Source organism: Cebus imitator, unplaced genomic scaffold (genome assembly GCF_001604975.1).
Source record: "Cebus imitator isolate Cc_AM_T3 unplaced genomic scaffold, Cebus_imitator-1.0 Scaffold598, whole genome shotgun sequence".
Taxonomy (NCBI): domain Eukaryota; kingdom Metazoa; phylum Chordata; class Mammalia; order Primates; family Cebidae; genus Cebus; species Cebus imitator.
In genome coordinates, this window is record NW_016107913.1 from 425,695 (window position 1) to 444,448 (window position 18,754).

At 39.8% G+C, this 18,754-nt stretch overlaps 2 protein-coding genes and 1 pseudogene across 2 annotated transcripts in view; 2 read left to right on the plus strand and 1 right to left on the minus strand.

Moving 5' to 3' along the window:
* The window catches only part of LOC108294709 (zinc finger protein 583-like), a 9,061-nt gene extending 7,924 nt beyond the window's left edge, over positions 1–1,137 (minus strand). The window contains exon 1 of the mRNA XM_017516630.2: positions 1,059–1,137. The gene's annotated coding sequence lies outside the window, so the exon portion shown is untranslated. The remainder of the gene's footprint in view (positions 1–1,058) is intronic.
* A 588-nt stretch (positions 1,138–1,725) lies between these two features.
* LOC108294700 lies at positions 1,726–4,331 on the plus strand (annotated as a pseudogene).
* A 2,418-nt stretch (positions 4,332–6,749) lies between these two features.
* Positions 6,750–11,041, plus strand: LOC108294706 (putative monooxygenase p33MONOX). The gene is given in 3 exon segments (XM_037734271.1): positions 6,750–10,415; positions 10,418–10,441; positions 10,444–11,041. Coding segments are annotated over 3 exon segments (837 nt in total). The 5' UTR covers positions 6,750–10,030; the 3' UTR covers positions 10,872–11,041.
* The last annotated feature ends 7,713 nt before the right edge of the window (positions 11,042–18,754 follow it).

Here is an 18,754-nt window from a genome sequence, read left to right on the forward strand (position 1 = left end):
AAAAAAAAAAAAAAAAACAGAAGACATACAGATCCCAACGTGTATTCCAGAGGGATAAGTGTTGTATTTGACCGGAGCGTAGAAAGTTATCACAAGACAAAAGTATGCCAGGTTGCAGGGTCATTTATTATGCCGGCGACCACAGAGGACTCACGTCTCTCCAACCTGTGGTGGCAAAAGGAGGGTGCCATGATTTTTTATACCCGAAAAACCACCTTGGGAGTGGGGGTGAGGGGCAGGGATGGGGATGATAAGGTCTCCGGACATTCCAAGGGCTAGGGGAGTCTGTGATTCACCTCCTGGGTGGAGACAAGGGCGGGGGTCTCCGGAAATTCCAAGGTCTAGGGGACTTTTGTCATTCTGTTTGTTACCTCAGTGGTTTACAGAAGTCAGGATATACATTTGTTTACACATCGTCTGGGTGGTGATAGAAGTCACAGATTTTAGCAGTTACTGATAAGAAAAGGTAAGCAGCTTTACATAGTTTTGAGGAACAAACTGGTAGCTCTACTTACAGAGGCCAAGGACAGTAGTTATTGTAAGGAGAATGGGGCAGCCATTTCAACTTATCTAAAAACAGTTTTGCATTTTATAAAATAGTTTTGCTCCGGTTCTGGCTCTAGGCGAGCACAATATCACATAAGGTCCCAACATCAACCCTCGCCAGCACAGAACCAAAGGACTAGCGCTCTTCACGATGGAGGTGAGTGGTCATAACACCTGCAAGTCACATCTGCAAGTCCCAACCCACAAGTGACAGACAGCCTCTTCACCCGTCCTTCTCTGTGTGCCAGGGCCCACCCTGCGGGCCTCCCATGCCTCCTCAAGACCAGGGTCGTGTCGCCCCTAACCCCGCCGGCAGGCGGTCAGGCCCCGCCCCTTTACATAATCGGGCCAGCCCCTGGTGACAGGCCGCGTCCCAAGTCCCTCGGCACGGCTCCCGGCCCCTTTCCTGTCCCACTTTCTCACACGGAGTCACGCAACACCACATCGCCACAACGCACGCGCACATCCACTCCGGGACACGTCTATCCCCCATCACCCACTTTAGGCCAAACCTGCAGGACAAGTTCCAGTTTGCAAACCAACGGGCCGGGCGCCTCTTCGGGGACCGGGAGCGTTCGTCGGCGCCAGCGCAGCCACAGCCAATCCGCAGCAGGAAAGTCCGGTCGGGGCGGAAGCAGCTTCAGGCGCGCGGGTCGCCGGGAGATTTAGTTCTGGTTGCCCGGGGCGGACCACGGAAAGGGTCTGAGGGGCTGGGCCCAACCCCTTAAAGGAATTCCAATCCCCGCGTCTCCGAGGAGCTAGTGCACTCTCCAGAGGTGGGCTGTTTGAGGCTGGGACTGGCAATGAATGCCGCAGCCCCTTTGGGAGCCAAGAAAGCGGTAGACCTGCCTCCAGGTCGCTGAGAATTCTGGCTCTGCCAAGAGTGCTTTCCATACCCTGGCGGAGTGGCGTCGGCGTTCAAGGCGCCTTTCCCCTTAGCAATGCAGTGTGCCTCAGCCCAGGGCCCTACCCTTGAGGAAACCGCACGTTCTGGATTCTGCATGGGCCAACGTTGGCCCAGAGACGTGAGGGAATTTGAGGCAACATTCCCAGCCGGCCTGCTGTCTCCTCATGTTCTGCTCTCTGCCTTGTTCAGTGAGAGTTTACCGGAAGAGGTAACTATTCCCGAATGAGAGTCTGCTATCAGTCTAGCACAAAACTCTGAAAATACCTCCTTCCTGGCCTGGATCTTCAGTGGGAGCTGCGCTCTTGAGGGCAGAACGGCGGCCGCGGCAGACACAAAGACCTGAAGATAGCCTTTTCTGTCCAAAGATGGAAAACAGCACTACTACCATTTCTCGGGAGGAACTTGAAGAACTACAAGAAGCATTTAATAAAATAGATATTGATAATAGTGGGTATGTCAGTGACTATGAACTTCAAGACCTGTTTAAGGAAGCAAGCCTTCTTCTGCCTGGCTACAAGGTGCGAGAGATTGTGGAGAAAATTCTATCAGTTGCTGACAGCAACAAAGATGGCAAAATCAGTTTTGAAGAGTTTGTGTCACTAATGCAAGAATTAAAAAGGAAAGATATCAGCAAAACATTCCAAAAGATAATTAACAAGATGGAAGGGATTACTGCTATTGGAGGAACTTCATCTTTTCCCAGTGTGGGCACACAGCATTCATATTCAGAGGAAGAAAAAATGGCTTTTGTTAACTGAATAAACAAAGCCCTGGTGAATGACCCTGACTGTAAGCATCTTATACCCATGAATCCCAATGATGATAGTCTTTTCAAGTCACTTGCAGATGACATCCTTCTTTGCAAAATGATCAACTTATCTGAACCAGATACAATTGATGAAAGAGCCATCAATAAGAAAAAGCTCACGCCTTTCACCATTTCTGAAAATTTAAACCTAGCTCTGAATTCTGCCTCGGCCGTTGGTTGTACAGTTGTCAACATCAGTGATCAGATCTCAAAGAAGGGAAACCTCACTTGGTCTTGGGACTTCTCTGGCAGATCATCAAAGTTGGCCTTTTTGCTGATATTGAGATTTCTAGGAATGAAGCTCTGATTGCATTGCTGAATGAAGGTGAGGAACTAGAGGAGCTGATGAACCTTTCTCCCGAGGAATTGCTGCTGCAATGGGTGAACTACCATCTGACCAATGCAGAATGGCATACCATTAGCAACTTCAGCCAAGACATTAAGGATTCGAGAGCCTATTTTCATCGCCTAATCAGATTGCCCCTAAAGGTGGGGAAGATGGACCTGCCATTGCCATTGACCTTTCAGGAATTAATGAGAAAAATGACCTGAAGCGTGCTGGACTCATGCTTCAAGAGGCAGATAAAATGGGCTGCAAGCAGTTTGTTACTCCTGCAGATGTGGTTTCAGGCAATCTTAAGCTTAATTTGGCTTTTGTGGCTAATCTGTTTAACACATACCCATGCCTGCACAAGCCGAATAATAATGACATCAATATGAATTTACTGGAAGGAGAGAGCAAGGAAGAGAGGACATTTCGGAACTGGATGAATTCCTTGGGAGTCAACCCATACGTTAATCATTTGTACAGTGACCTTGCAGATGCTTTAGTGAACTTTCAGCTCTATGAGATGATATGAGTGCCAGTCAACTGGAGCCATGTCAATAAACCTTATCCTGCCCTTGGAGGGAACATGAAGAAGATTGATAACTGTAACTATGCAGTGGAACTTGGGAAGAACAAGGCCAAATTCTCCTTGGTTGGCATTGCTGGGCAGGACCTAAATGAAGGGAATTCGACACTTACCCTGCATTGGTATGGCAGCTGATGAGAAGGTACACATTGAATGTGTTATCGGATCTTGGAGAGGGTGAAAAAGTAAATAATGAAATTATTATTAAATGGGTCAATCAGACTCTTAAAAGTGCAAACAAAAATACTTCTATTTCCAGCTTCAAGGATAAATCTATAAGCACAAGTTTACCTGTCCTAGATTTAATAGATGCCATTGCACCAAATGCAATTCGTCAAGAAATGATCAAGAGAGAAAACTTATCTGATGAGGACAAGCTGAACAATGCTAAATATGCCATTTCGGTTGCTCGAAAGATCAGTGCCTGGATATATGCATTACCTGATGACCTTATAGAAGTGAAACCAAAGATGGTTATGACGGTGTTTGCATGCTTAATGGGAAAAGGACTGAACAGAATAAAAAATCATTTCACATGATTTTCTGCCATATTAAACATATTCTATGCCTCACAGTTTACAGAATTCTAAAATGTAGTGGGTATAAAACCAGAGATTATTTGTATGCTCAAAATAGTTATATATTCATTAATGAATTCAATATCCTGTTCATACTAGTTAGAGCTGGTCAGCCTTTTTGGATCACAGTTAATTTACCAGCTGATACAGATAATAGAATATATTCATAATCAAGCTGCTACTTCATGATTAAATTATTTTGTTGCTTAAAAGTCTTATTAAGACAAGACATTCATTCTTTTTTATAGTTCAAAAAAGATGAATACAAAAGTGTTTGCAGGTTCTGTTGTGAAATGTGTTTTGATTTTTGTGTGTGTCAATTTTGATCATAAATGTATTCATACTCATAATCCAGTTTTATTTGCTTCCTCCAACTGTTTAAAGTGGTCCAAAAACACTTTTCTGTAGGTTTCTATACTGTCTAAAACTTTATGGTGACAAGTATTGTTTATTAATATCAAACTTTTTTATATATGAGAACTAATTCTTGAATAAATCCCAAAGTTTACTCTCTTGTTAAGTAGCAGCAGCTTTTTACTTTAAACTTAATTTTAGCTGCATTGATACCTTACATATCCTAGTTTGTTAATACTAGTATTGATCGACTTACCACCTATGTAACTTATGACCATTCGACTTTACGACCACAATCGCTAGCCACGACTGCTCCACATCTGGCAGTGCAAACCTTGCCTAGCTGGGCGTACGACAGTGCGGACCAGCTTCTGGCAGCACTACCATCTCCGCGTGTACCATTTCAACTGCACATATAGCCTACTCAACTTACGACCAAATTGTGTTATGACCGGTCCGCGGTCCCGACCGTGGTCGTAAGTTGAGCACTAGCTGTACAGCTTTAACTATGACATGTAACATATATATGTTGGTAGGATGTTACTAGAGATATATGTGTACATATCTATTTTTTCTTTTTTTGCACCTAAATCACCCAGCTTTTCATCAGTAGTATGTATAATTAATTGGTCATTCAGCCAACCATCAGTATTTTTCCCCTGCAAACATGTGTAACACTTTTCAGTTTGTGGATATCTGATACATTAAGATTTCTTTTTATAAGTATTCATTTTGCATGTGCATGTAGTTATTTGACTCCTTCCAAATACTTGTAGCCAAACATTGGCTAGAACATCCCAAGATATGTTGACACTATCCTGTTAGCTTCATATTATACTTGCTAATTTAGGTCTCTATAGATGCCCTATATAATTTAGAATATGCCCACTAAATATCTTTAATAGAAAGTAACATAAAGCTAATATTCACTGTAGAGTATTTTCATGTTTTTTTTTCATAGCCCATTACAAATTGGCAATGTTTGGTTAATGTTTGTGTTACTTGGAAGTAGCTACAGCTTGGACCTATTTGTTTTTTTTCCTAAAATTTTAGCATTAGTCCATTTCTGCTGCTAACAATTGAATCAGAAATCTACTTCCTCCATCTTCCACTGTTAGTGCCAGTGAGCAACACTGTTGTGCAACAAAAATGTCACTTTATGTCAGTGTGAATGAGTAGTCTAAATTCCCCTACTACCATTGATTTAAACACATATGTTGGTAAGAGTGAGACTGCCCATGTGTTTAGCATTTTTTAAATGAAATGATCAACAGGTGGAATTTTGAAATATATTCTTCTACAAATGAGATGTCTTTCCCTTTTATATTTTGATGATTGCTTTCTTATATGAAGATTAATATATATTCTTGCTCTTCTATAAGATTATTTAAATTATGTTTCCTCTGATTTTTTTTTTCACCATTGTATTTACTAAGTTATCAGATTTACAAGAAACCTGGCACTTTAGGGTGTTCTTTTTCTCACAGAGTATATTTAATAAAAATGCTGTGTATTTAAAAAATAAAAAGAAAATACCTCCTTCCTCATTTATTTATCTTATTTTCTCTTTTTCTTCTTCTTATTTTTGTAGAGATGGGGGTTTCGCTGTGTTACCTAGGCTGGTCTTGAACTCCTGGACTCAAGCGATCCCCCCCACCTTGCTCTCCGAAAGTGCTGGGATTACAGGCGTGAGCTGCAGTGCCTGGCCTCGTATTTATTTCTATTGAAAACTTTTCTTTAATAAGCGTTTGTTTCTTTAAGTTCCTAGAGGAATATGTGCTAATTGAAAAATTAGAAAGTACATTTAAAGGAAAAGAAAATAGGCACCACTCATCATTCATAATCTCACTGACTTTAACGACTGTTGGAAGTTATAGGCCTAACTTTTTATGTGCATATTTATATCTATTGTTTTTTAGTTTCGTTAATTCCTACTCAGATTTTAGAAGCCTTTCTACTTCTCCCCTGCATCTCCAATGCACTGATCCTACCTCCTTTCCCTAGCCCCTTAGCTAGGCCTTCCTCTCCTTCCTTCGTAAACTCCATAGTTGGTCTTTATACTCACTCACTTGTATACACACTTTAATTACCAATTTGTGTGTGTCTATGTGTATATATACATATATCTATGTGTGCGTAGACATAATACACACATATCTTTATACTGACTTTACACCTTTAACTTTGTTGCTGTTTTCTGGCTTTGGTTAAAGACAATCCTGGTTAAATAAAAACCTCTGCCTACTCTGCACCAGAACCCCTGCGGTCCAGCTGAATGTGGCTGAAACAATATAAACACACTGACAAATCTAACTTTAAAGAAGAAGCCACGGCCGGGCGCGGTGGCTCACCCTGTAATCCGAGCACTTTGGGAGGCCGAGGCGGGTGGATCACGAGGTCAAGAGATCAAGACCATCCTGGTCAACATAGTGAAACCCCGTCTCTACTAACACTACAAAAAATTAGCTGGGCGTGGTGGCGCGTGCCTGTAATCCCAGCTACTCAGGAGGCTGAGGCAGGAGAATTGCCTGAACCCAGGAGGCGGAGGTTGCGGTGAGCCAAGATCACGCCATTGCACTCCAGCCTGGGTAACAAGAGCGAAACTCCGTCTCAAAAAAACAAACAAAAAAAGAAGCCACAGATTCCTAGTGTTCTTCCAGATCATTTATTTGTATTTCTTAACACTGACTGTTTGGATTTGACTAATATTTGGATATGACTGATGTTTCATCGTGATTAAGTTTATATTATTTATGCCTTAGGAATACCACAAAAGTGATGCAGAATTCTTGTCATTGTACCCTATCAGGAGACTGCTCTTGTCCATTGTCCCATTCTGGCTCTGTCAACTTTGACTGCTTGATCAAGGTTAGTGCCTCTCAGATTTCTCCACTCTACAATTACTATCTTACCCTTTGTAACTAATAAGTGCCTTGTAGGGAGATACTTTGAGATGACATAAATATTCTGTGACTCTTTAAATTTTTACACATTAGTTTTAGTATCCATGTTGTTTCTTGTTTGAATCTATTATTAGGATGGCTGTTCAATGGTGATTTTTCTGATTCCATCATTGGAGAATAATTCCCTCATTCCTTCTTCATTTATTAGTTGGAATTATGCTGAAATGAGGAGCTTTCCCTCCTCCACCTCATATTTCTTCATTTCCTTTCTTATATCACTGTGAATTCATAGGCTTTTTATTAGGTTATAATCCTTTAACCATCTTTTTTTGGGGAATGGGGAGGATGATAAACTTGTTCCAGTTATTGGCCTGTAGGGGTCCCTTAAAGCTGTTTCTGGTCCTTTTGTCATGTCCCATCATTCTTTGAAAACTTCCTCACTTTTTGACATGTTAAGAAGTTCCAGGCTCACTTTATGTTTTCCCTGTTCCAACCATGGAATTAGCTGTTTCTCTAAGGAGTCTTTTCTCTAATGGAGAAATGTATTAATAAACCAACGTTTAATCATTGATCCTGGGAGTATCATTGATTTTAGGTCTTTTCAATGGATAGAGCTAGAAAATAGATGTATGCATATGCAGACATATGCATACATGTGTGTATTCATAAATGCACTTACATATGCCTGCAAACGCATCTCTATCCATTTCTATAGTTATCTATGTATATTAATACCCACAAGTTCCCAGTGAGACCTCTGATTTCAGTCTAACACCCTTGTTTTCATTCTGTCATTTGCTCTCACTTTCCTATATTTGTAGCTTTTTTCTATTGACAGATTCCTGGCTCCCATTATCTACATTATATTTATTATTTCATCAGTCACAGAATTCACAGGGAGTAGTTTCAGAATTGCTGACCCATGCTTCTGCAAAATAAAATCCTAATAATGTTTTATACAGTTTTTAATTACATGAATATAGGTCCTTTCACGTGGACATAGTTATAAGTGTATGTACATTGATTGTAATATTGTGCACGAATCTAATTTTGACACATCTCATTTTGACTCCTGCTGGCAAATCATGATAGAGCCCTGAAGATTGTGTTCACAATGATTTGAAACCATCAGCGAGCACTGGGATAAATGGGGCTGTGGTGGAGTGATATTAGCAAGATGGCAGGCTAGGAAATTTTAGACTCTCTTTGCTCCATGGAAACATCAAAAACAAAACCAAACCAGATACACGTTAAAATAACTTTATAGGACCTCTCGAATATAATTAAAATCTACAGCAATCAAGCACAATGTCCATTTTTTTGAAAGACACATTTAAAATGGTAGAAAATCTTGTGTTTTTCACTTACTCCTGGCCCAGAACCTCTCTTCTGTTGCATGATACATCATAGTCTGAAGGAAGTAGCAGCCACTGTCCAGTTTGCTCCATTAAAATGGAGGGAGCATAAGATACTTTATTTGCAGCATACTAACCTGTCTGGGGCTACCTGAGGGACTGGTCTCTGCTTTGTTTGACTTGGAATTCAGGTGGAGAAAACTGTCATGTTTTCTCAGGTCTCAGGCTACAGTGGTATTACAGACCCAGAGCTGCCTTGGGAAGAGATTACATGTGAAGAATTAACATAGAACATCTAAAGCCCTGAATTGAAATTGGGGTGACACTGTAGGAAATTAGGACATTTAGAAGTAGCTACATATGTAGGGCAACACACACACACGCACGCACGATGAATGCTCAGACAAAACCTGAGGCATCTGTAAACCTTTATTCTGAGCTGATCATAACACTCAGAATAGGCCCTGCTAGTAAAGGTCTTCACTGGCACACAACCAGTCTGCAAAACTAGAACAGGTGGACATTTTTTCAAATGCCCAGTTTTCACCAAAAAATCATAAGGCATACAAAAAAAATACGGCCCACTTACAGGAAGAAAATAAAATGGCAGAAATAATCTCTGAACAAACACAGGCTTCAGGTATAGTAGTATAAAGAAATAGACAAAACATTTTTTAAAACTGTCTTAAGCTCAAAAAGCTAAAGGAAAACACAAAGAACTAAAGGAAATCAAGAAAATGATATGTGAATGAAATGAGAATATCAACAAAAAGAAATTGTAAAAAGGAACCAAAAGGATTTTGGAGCTGAAAAAATACAGTAACCGAATTGACAATTTACCAGAAGAATTCAGCAGTAGATTACAACAGGCAGAAGAAAGAATCAGTGAACTTGAAGACATGACATTTGAAGTTATTATCTAAGGAGAATGAATTTTAAAAGTGAACAGAGTTTAAAGGACTATGGGACACCTTCAAGTGGATCATGTGGTCCACTTTTTGGGAGTTCCAGAGGGAGAAGAGAGAGAGAGATTATTTGAAAAAATAATTACAAAAATCTTCCCAAATTTTAGGAAAGACATGGATCTATAAATCAAAGAAACTCAAAGAACTCCAAGTAGGATAAAGCAAAAGAAACCTACACAGAAGCACATTATAATCAAACTGTCAAAAGGGAATGACAAAGAGAGACTCTTGAAAGCAGTAAGAGTAAAGTGGCTTGTAATGTATAAGGGATTCACAATAGGATTATCAGTGAAATTCTCAGCAGAAACCTTGGAGGGTGACATGATATATTTAAATAGGAAAAAATATCCTGCCACTTAAGAATCCTACCTATGGCAAAATGGTCTCTAAAAACTGACGGAGGGGCAGTGTTGCCTGGTATGTCCTGAAAACCTTCGTTGCTGCCGCTGCTGTCACCATGGCTCGGGTCCAGACTGCACTACAGCCTCTCGGGAGACATGGGCTCTTGGAACCTCTGTAGTGCTGGACTCTGGGCTGCAGGCAACCCCGTGGCAGCAGGATAACAGAACCTCTAGATGGACTCTTCCTGGGAAGCTTTGCCAATTTGCAGCAGCTGGACCATGTTCCTCATTAACATCTGTGTCAGCTTAATCATCACCTCATTTCACTATACTCTTAAGGCGAGTGGGCCGCTGGCAAGATGTCCCTGCCCATCGGGATATACCACCAGGCATTCAGCTGTAATGATGCCCTTGAGGACCCTGTGCCCATGATTCCTCAGCCATTAGTTGTGGGCTGCATAACCTGGAAGCCAGTGATTCCAGAGCACGAGTATCAGCACTTCGCCAAGGTGGAGGAAGGAGAGGCCAGTCTACTTTCCCCTGCCATGACCCTGTCATCGGCCAGTGACAGTGTGGACAAGGTCCCAGTGGTGAATACCAAAGCTACCCATGTCATCGTGAATTCTCTGATCACAAAACAGACCCCAGAAGGAATTCAGCATTTTGGGCGACAGGCAGGGCTGAGAGATGCTGGCTACACACCCCACAAGGGCCTCACCACTGAGGAGACCAAATATCTTCGAGTGGCAAACTAAAACTACAGGACGGAGAGAGAACAAAGAAGAGACGCAGCCTGCCTCAACCCAGTCTACCCCAAGCACCACTCCTCACTCTTTCCCTAAACAGAGGCCCAGAGGTTGGTTTACTTCTGGTTCTTCCATAGCCTTATCCGGCCCAAATCCTAGCACCATGGATGCTCGAAGTGGGGATAAGGACAGAAACTTGTCAGATAACTGGAGCCTCTTTGGACCGAGATCCCTTCAGAAGTATGATTCCAGAAGTTTTGCATCCAGACCTACTGAGGAGCCCAGAAGCCCAATGGAACTGATCCGTGCCCAGGCCAACCAAATAGCTGAAGATCTAGCAGCCTTGAAGCTGCCCAAGATGGACATCCCAGTGATGGAAGGGAAGAAACAGCCACCATGGACCCATAATCTCAAACCCCGTGACTTGAATGTGCTCACATCCACTGGCTTCTAGAGCTATTTCTTTCCAGGGATTCTGGTAAAGAGGGCTTCTTGTACCCACTCTCCTTTTGCCTTGGCTCTGACGTAGGAAAGGTATTTTTAAAAACTGTTAATTGGCTGGGCGCAGTGGCTCATTCCTGTAATCCCAGCACTTTGGGAGGCCAAGGCAGGTGGATCACCTAAGGTCAGCAATTCGAAACCAGCCTGACCAATATGGCGAAACCCCATCTCTACTAAAAATACAAAAATTAGATGGGCATGGTGGCTGGTACCTGTAGTCCCAGATACTCAGGAGGCTGAGACAGGAGAATTGCTCAAACCTGGGAGGCGGAGGTTGCAGGGAGCCAAGATCGCGCCACTGCACTCCAGCCTGGGCAACAAAACCAGACTAAAAATAAAGAGATAAATAAAATTAAAAACCTGTTAAATTGAGGCTAGAGCTGGAGACCTAGTTGGTTTTTGAGAAACATTAGTACAAAGCTTTCCCTTGTTGTGTAGAAGAAGCCATTTTGTACTGCTTTAAACTTAGACTAAATATTCTCAGCAGTGGTGTATGGGGATCTCATTACCTGTCTTTTCATACTGTACCCTAGCTAAGAACTTCAATCACTGCTTACTAGGTAAAGAATGTTTGCACTCTTCCAAAACCCAGGCTTCTTGATTCCTTTACCACTATGTGAGCATTGACAAATCATGGTGTAGAAGTACTCACTGACTCACTGAGATGACTCTGGCCCTGTTGATGGCTGGTGCCATGCTCCAGCCTTGTCAGTTAGGGGACCCAAGATCTGTTTGGGACCTGGGTACAGAAAAAAGCCAGATTTGGCAGGGACCCCTCTTTCTAGGCTGAGTCCGCCTGCATTTTAGCAGATCTAATGGATCATTGTCCTGCAGCCAGTTCTTCATGTGGGGCCTGTTAGGCCAGTGCTGGGGGAGGCATGCTCCTCTTTCTATGCCACAGAACAAACGCTAGTCTAGCAGAGCCTTTCTTGCACTTTAAAGTCAGGTTAATTCCAATTTGGTTAAAACCTTCCTAAGAGAGAAAATTCAGCCTACTGACTTAGTATAGGTAAATGGACATTAAAGTTTTTTAAAGTAAGGAAGATATTAAGTACAGTTATAGTCTTGAGGCCTGTGGTGTTACCTTATTTTGATTTCCTTGTTCAGATCAGGGCCTGGAACATCTGCGGGGGGAGGTAAAAGAATTAAAAATTTTCTGTATGAAAGCATTTTTCACGAAAATGAGCCTCATCCCTTTATGCAACACATAACCTTACTGAGGAAAGGAAATAAGGAAACTGCCTTTTTATTTCTCCTCACTGTGAACAGGTTCAGTCATATTCTTGAACACTGTCTGAAATACCCATGTTCTGTTTTGGCTAGTATCTTGTCTGCATAAGAAGCTGACCTTTCCATACAGAGGTCCTGGGGTCTAAATTATGAGAACAATTAATGCGTCTTCTATTATGACCTCTCATTTTGACAATAAAAATCCATACTACTTTCTCAAAAAAGAAAAAAACTGAGGGAGAAATTAAGACATTTTCAAATAAAGAAATCTGAAGACAAAAACTGTCCTATAAGAAATGTTAGTGGGAGTCTTTCAAGTTGAAATAAATGGATGCTAGACAGTAACTTGAAGTGATATGAAAAATTTAAAGATCTCCAGTAAAGGTAAATATATGAACAAAATTGGAATTTTGTTTGTTTACTTATAATTTCCATAAAATTTAAAAGACAAATACATAAAAATATAAATCTATGTTAATGGGTACATAGTGTATATATTATATATAAAGATGTAATTTGTGACATTAATGACACAAAATGGAGTAGTGGAGATCCATAAAGAAGCAGAATTTTTACATGCAGTTGATGTTAAGCTGTGACACTATAAAATTACTTGTTATAATTTTAGGTTATATGTAAACCCATGCCAACTACAAAGAAAATATCTATAGAATATACACAAAAGGAAATTAGATGGGAATAAAAATCAACTAAACACAAAGGAAGGCAGTAATGGAGCAGATGAGAGACAAAAAGCTATAAGGCATACAGAAAATGAATATCAAGTGGCAAGAGCAAGTCCTTCCCTATCAGTACTTTAAATGTAGTGAAATAAACTCCGCAATAGAAAGATACTGATTGCCAGGATGGGTGAAGAAATAAGGTCCAACTGTCTGCTGTTTACAAAAGGATAACTTGTATCTAAGAACACACATATATTGAAAGTAAAAAGATGAAAAAATGATACAGTAGTCTCCCCTTATTTGCACAAGATGGTTCAAGACCTGCAGTAGATGTGTATATATATATATATATATACACATCTAAAAATGTGTATATATATATATATATATATATACACATTTAAAACACCACATATTATATATGTGTGGTGTTTTAAAATTCTCATGGCTGAGATGGCTAGTAAGTGACCAACAGGTGAGTAGTATATACAACTTGGATATACTATAGCTTTATAGTAAGTCTTGAAGCCGAGTAATGTCACTTTTCTGATTTTGTTCTTCTCCTTCAATATTGTGTAGGCTATTATGGGTCTTTTGCCTCTCCACATAAAGAAATAGTTGTTGATATCCACAAAATAACTTGCTGGGATTTTGATTGGGATTGAATTGAGTATATAGATCAAGTTGGGAAGAACAGACATTGTGACAATATTTATTCTTCCTGTTTACAAACATGGAATATCTTTCCATTTATTTATTTCTTCTCTGATATATTTCATCAAGGTTTTATGGTTTTCCTCATATAGATTGTGTCCATATATTGCTATATTTATACCTAAGTATTTCATTTTTAATGCTAATGTAAATGCTATTGTGTTTTAAATTTCTAGTTCCACATGTTCATAGCAGGGCCTGCTGATTTCTGTTTTAGAAGGTTATTGGTTACTAATTCAATTTCTTTAGTAGGTATATAAATATTCAAATTGCTTATTTCTTCTTTTGTAATAACTTACAATTGGATGCCAGACATTGTAAATGTTACCTTGTATGCTGAATATGTTTGTGCTTCCTTTATTGTATATATATTTTCAGACAGGATCTCACTCTGTTGCCCTGGCTGGAGTGCAGCGGCATGATCATAGCTGACTGCATCCTCAAACTCCTGGGCTCAAGTGATCCTCCTGCCTCAGTCTACCAAGAAGCTAGGACCACAAGTGCATGCTAGGACCACAAGTGCATGCCGCCATGCCCAGCTAATTAAAAAAAATTTTTTTTTAAGAGATGAAATCTTGCTCTGTTGCCCAGCCCTGTTCTCAAAGTCCTGGCCTCAAACAATCCTCCTGCCTCAGCCTCCAAAATTTCTGGGATCATAGGCATGAACCACCATGTCTGGCCCATTAATATTTTTGAGATTTGTTCTGGAATACAGTTCAGTTACTTGAAAACATTTTGATCCATTAGGGTCTTTCTACTAAAGTTTGTCAGGCAAGAACAGAGCAGCATTTGGCATAGGCTAAATTTCCCCCACTCCTGAGGCACAATCTGTCTGAGTGCTTTCCTTAATGCTGCACAAATTATGAAACTGTCTACCTTCACTGGCCAGAACGGGAACCATTTTTAGCCCCGTGTAATGCATGCATGCAGCTTTCTCTTGTCTCTTACTGTGCTCTGAAATTCTAGCCATTTTGACCTCTCCAGACCCACAGCCCATCTCCCCAGGAAATTTTCAAAATAAGCTTTATTTTAGAATAGTTCTAGACTTATCAAAATATTCTAAAAATTTTCTAAAAATATTCTAAAATATTTCTAAAATATTCTAAAAATATTCTAGTACAGAGTATTCCTATGTGCCACACCTCATTTACCCTATTTATGTCTCACACTAGTATGGTGTGTTTGTCACAATTAATGAACCAATATTAATACATTGTTACTAATTAAAGGTCATACTTTATTCATGTTCCTTTACTTTTAAAATTTAATAGCCTTTTCTAGTGTCCCGGGATCCCATCCAGGATATTATATTATATTTAGTCATCCTGTCTCCTTAAGATTCTCTTGACTGATAGTTTCTCATATTTTACGTGGCTTTTCATGACCTTAACTGAATGTAATACATGATCTAGAATTATTTTTTTAGTAATAGAGGGTATTATTTGAATAAGAGACAAAATTTGACTAAGGTCTGTCGATTAGGTAATAGCACTAAATCAATGTTAATCCCCGCTTTCATAATTTTACTGTGGTTTTATAGGAGAATGTCTTCGTTATTAGAAAATGCAAAAGGAAGATTCTGACGTGAAGGAGAATAATGTTTGCAACTCACCCTCAAAAGCTCAGAAAAAAGTGATGTGTGTGTGAATGTGTGTAAATGCAATAGTCAGGGAGTTGAAGCAGATGTAAAATGTTAACATTTGGGGAATCTGTGTGAAGGAAGTATGGGAATTTTTTAATGTTCTTGTAAATTTAAGACTGAAGTTATGTCAAAATACAAATTTAAAAGAAAAATGCACAGTTAAATATATTACAAACAAAATCAACAGATAAATGACAGATTCTTAAGAAATATGTATAAGGCACATGACAAACGGATTATTTCCTAAATATATGAGATCAACAAAGAAAAGATAGAACAGTAAAACAGTATGAAAAGAAAACTAGCAGGCAACTCACCATAAACCAAAAATGGCTTCTAAAGCACTCACATACAAAACTCTCCCACACTCATATTAAAATATAGTTAAATATATGTATAATTAGCCTTTTCAGTTATTCAGCTGCCAGAAAAATAATAGTGCTTTAATGTCTTTGATGTGTAAAATTAAAATTTCACAATGCAAAAATCCCAGCTATAAATACTGTATACTTTGATATGTAAGAATACTAGCTAAAAATAAACGGCGATCAGTAAGGGCTTGGGTAAATGATGGCACATCCGTTATTAATTCATGTGGTATATCTACAAATAACACTAAGTGACACAGATTTATTTGTACTAATATAGACTAGTCACCAAGGTATGCTAGGTGAAAAAACAAAGATGTAAGTGTATAAATATATATCTATACAACTTCCCATGCCTATTTTCTGCTTATATTTTGAAAGGTTATAATTGGCAGAAGAATGTGGGAACTGTCAGATAGTGGTGATAGAAAGATAGCATTTACTGTATATTTCTTTGTAATGCTTTCAATATTTTAAGCAATCATATATATTATCAATAAAAAGATGTACCAAACTTTTCACAAAATTTAATGCCTATTTTAAAACCTGTTACTGCAGCCTACTTTTATTTATTCTCAATGTTTATATTAATACTTGTATTTCTCATAGTACTTTATATACCATATTTTCCAATATTGTGCTAGTTACAGTTCTAGTGAGATACTCTAATTACTAATTGAAAAAAAAAACAAAAAACAATAACAACAAAAAAAACAGGGTCTCACTCTGTCACCCAGGCTAGAATGCAGTGGTGTGATCACAGCTCACCACAACCTCGAATTCCTGGGCTCAAGCAGTCCTTTCCCCTCAGCCTTCTGAGCAGCTGGGACTACAGGTGTGTGCCATCACACCTGCCTAATTCTTAAAAAAATATTTTTGTGATGGCAGAGTCTCCCTATGTTGTCCAGGCTGGTCTTCTTTAACTCCTGGCCTCAAGCAATCCTCCCACCTTGGCCTTCCAGAGCATTGGGAGTACAGGCATGAGTCACTGTACCTGATTCCTAATTAGTGATCTTAATTCACTTCACTATTTCCATGTAAAATATGTGCTCTTATGAGAAAAGCTTCAAGATGGCTGACTAGAGGCATCTAGCACTTGCCTCCTCCACAAAGAACCAAAATAGTGAGTAATAACACTTCAAATAGATAATCTAAAAGAGTACACTGGAATTCAACAGAGAAGTAACAGGAAACACCTAAGGCAAGGAATGAGAGGGAAGAGAGGCAGCCTGCTTGGTTAGGGTTGGCTGGGAACCTCAAAGAGGCTCCACACTATGGGGAAAGGGAGACTTGCATTGGACTACACTCCCACCACAAACTCCTGAAATTCTGGCCACAGGAGAACCCCTTGACCCTTGTGGGCCCTAAGACTTACACAGACAGCTGCCTGGGGACTGTGTGATGGCATTGCTCCAGAGAGAGAGCCCATGCTACATTGCATACATTCTCCTGAGTTCTAAGCAGCTGTCGTGAGAGGCTAGCCATCATCAGACTGCATCCTGTTCTGGAGCCCAGCAATCCCTGCATTTTCATATCTCGAGAGATCTAGTGACATCCCATATCTACAGCCACTACTATGGCTGGCTACTGCCAATAGAGCTGAAGTTCGAGCCACTGGCAGCGATCCTGATACCCACAAGCAACAGGACCACCACACATTTACAAGTGCCCTGCTGGCTACTCCACCTGCAGCCACCACCTAGAGCTGACACATGTGTCCCCGAGCCACCTGCTTACAGCTGCTGCCACTGAACAGAAATGAGGAAGTCAAATTGTCTTTTTGTTTGCAGATGATATGATCCTATATTTAGAAAAATCTAAAGATGCCACCAGAAGTTTCTTATGTCACATCAGCAAATTTAGTAAAGTTGCAGGATACAAAATTAACATACAAAACCCAGTAGCCTTTCTATACACCAATAATGAGATATATGAGAAATAAATCAAAAAGGCCATCCCATTTAAAATAGCTGCAAAAAATAAAATACCTAGGGATTAGTTTAACCAATGAGGTTAAAGAGTCTACAAGGAAAACTACAAGACACTGATGAAATAAATTGAAGAGGACACAAACAAATAGACATTCCATGCTCATGGACTGGAAGAATTAATACTGTCAAAATGACTGTATTGGCCAAAGCAATCTACAGATTCAATGCAATTTCTGTAAAAATACTAATGTTTTTTTTTCACCAAAATAGGAAAATTACTAAAATTTGTATGGAACCAAGAAAGAGCCCACATAGCCAAAGCAATTTTGTGCAAAAAGAGCAAAGCTGGAGGCATCACACTACTTAACTTCGAAACATATTACAATGCTGTAGTAACCAAAATAGCATGGTATTGATGCAAAAGCAGACACAAAGATCAATGGAATAGAATAGAGAAGCCAGAAATAAATCCTCATAGTCACAGCCAACTGATTTTCCAAAAACGCCCAAGAACATACATGGGGGAAAGGAGAGTACCTTCAACAAATGGTGCTGCAAAAACTGAATAACTATATGCAGAAGAATCAAACTAGACCCTATCTCTCACCATACACAAATATCAAATCAAAATGGATTAAAGACTTATGGGGGGATGTAAGGACTGAAACTATAAAATACTAGAAAAAACGAAGGTGAAAAACTTCAGGACATTGGCCTAGGCAAATACTTAATGGCAAAAAGACCTCAAAGGACAGGCAACAAAACAAAAATAGACAAATGTGATTATATGAAACTAAAAACTTCTGCACAGCAAAGGAACCAATCAACAGAGTAAAGAGACAACCAGTTGAATTGGAGAAAATATTTGCAAATTACTTATCTGACGAGAGACTAATATCCAGAATATAGAATGAATGGAAACAGCTCAACAGTAAAAGAATAAGCAAACAACCCCTGCCCCCAAATAATCTCATTAAAAAGTGGGCAGTGGGCCGGGTGTTGTGGCTCATGCCTGTAATTTCAGGAGGCCAAGGCAAGTGGATTACCTGAGGTCAGGAATTTGAGACCAGCCTGGACATCATGGTGAAACCTTGTCTCTACTAAAAATACAAAAATTAGCTGGGCATGGTGGTGAGCACCTGTAATTCCAGCTACTTGGGAGGCTGAGCCAGGAGAATTGCTTGAACCTGGGAGGTGGAGGTTGCACCAAGATCATACCACTTCACTCCAGCCTGGGCGACAAAGCAAGACTCCATGTCAAAAAAAAA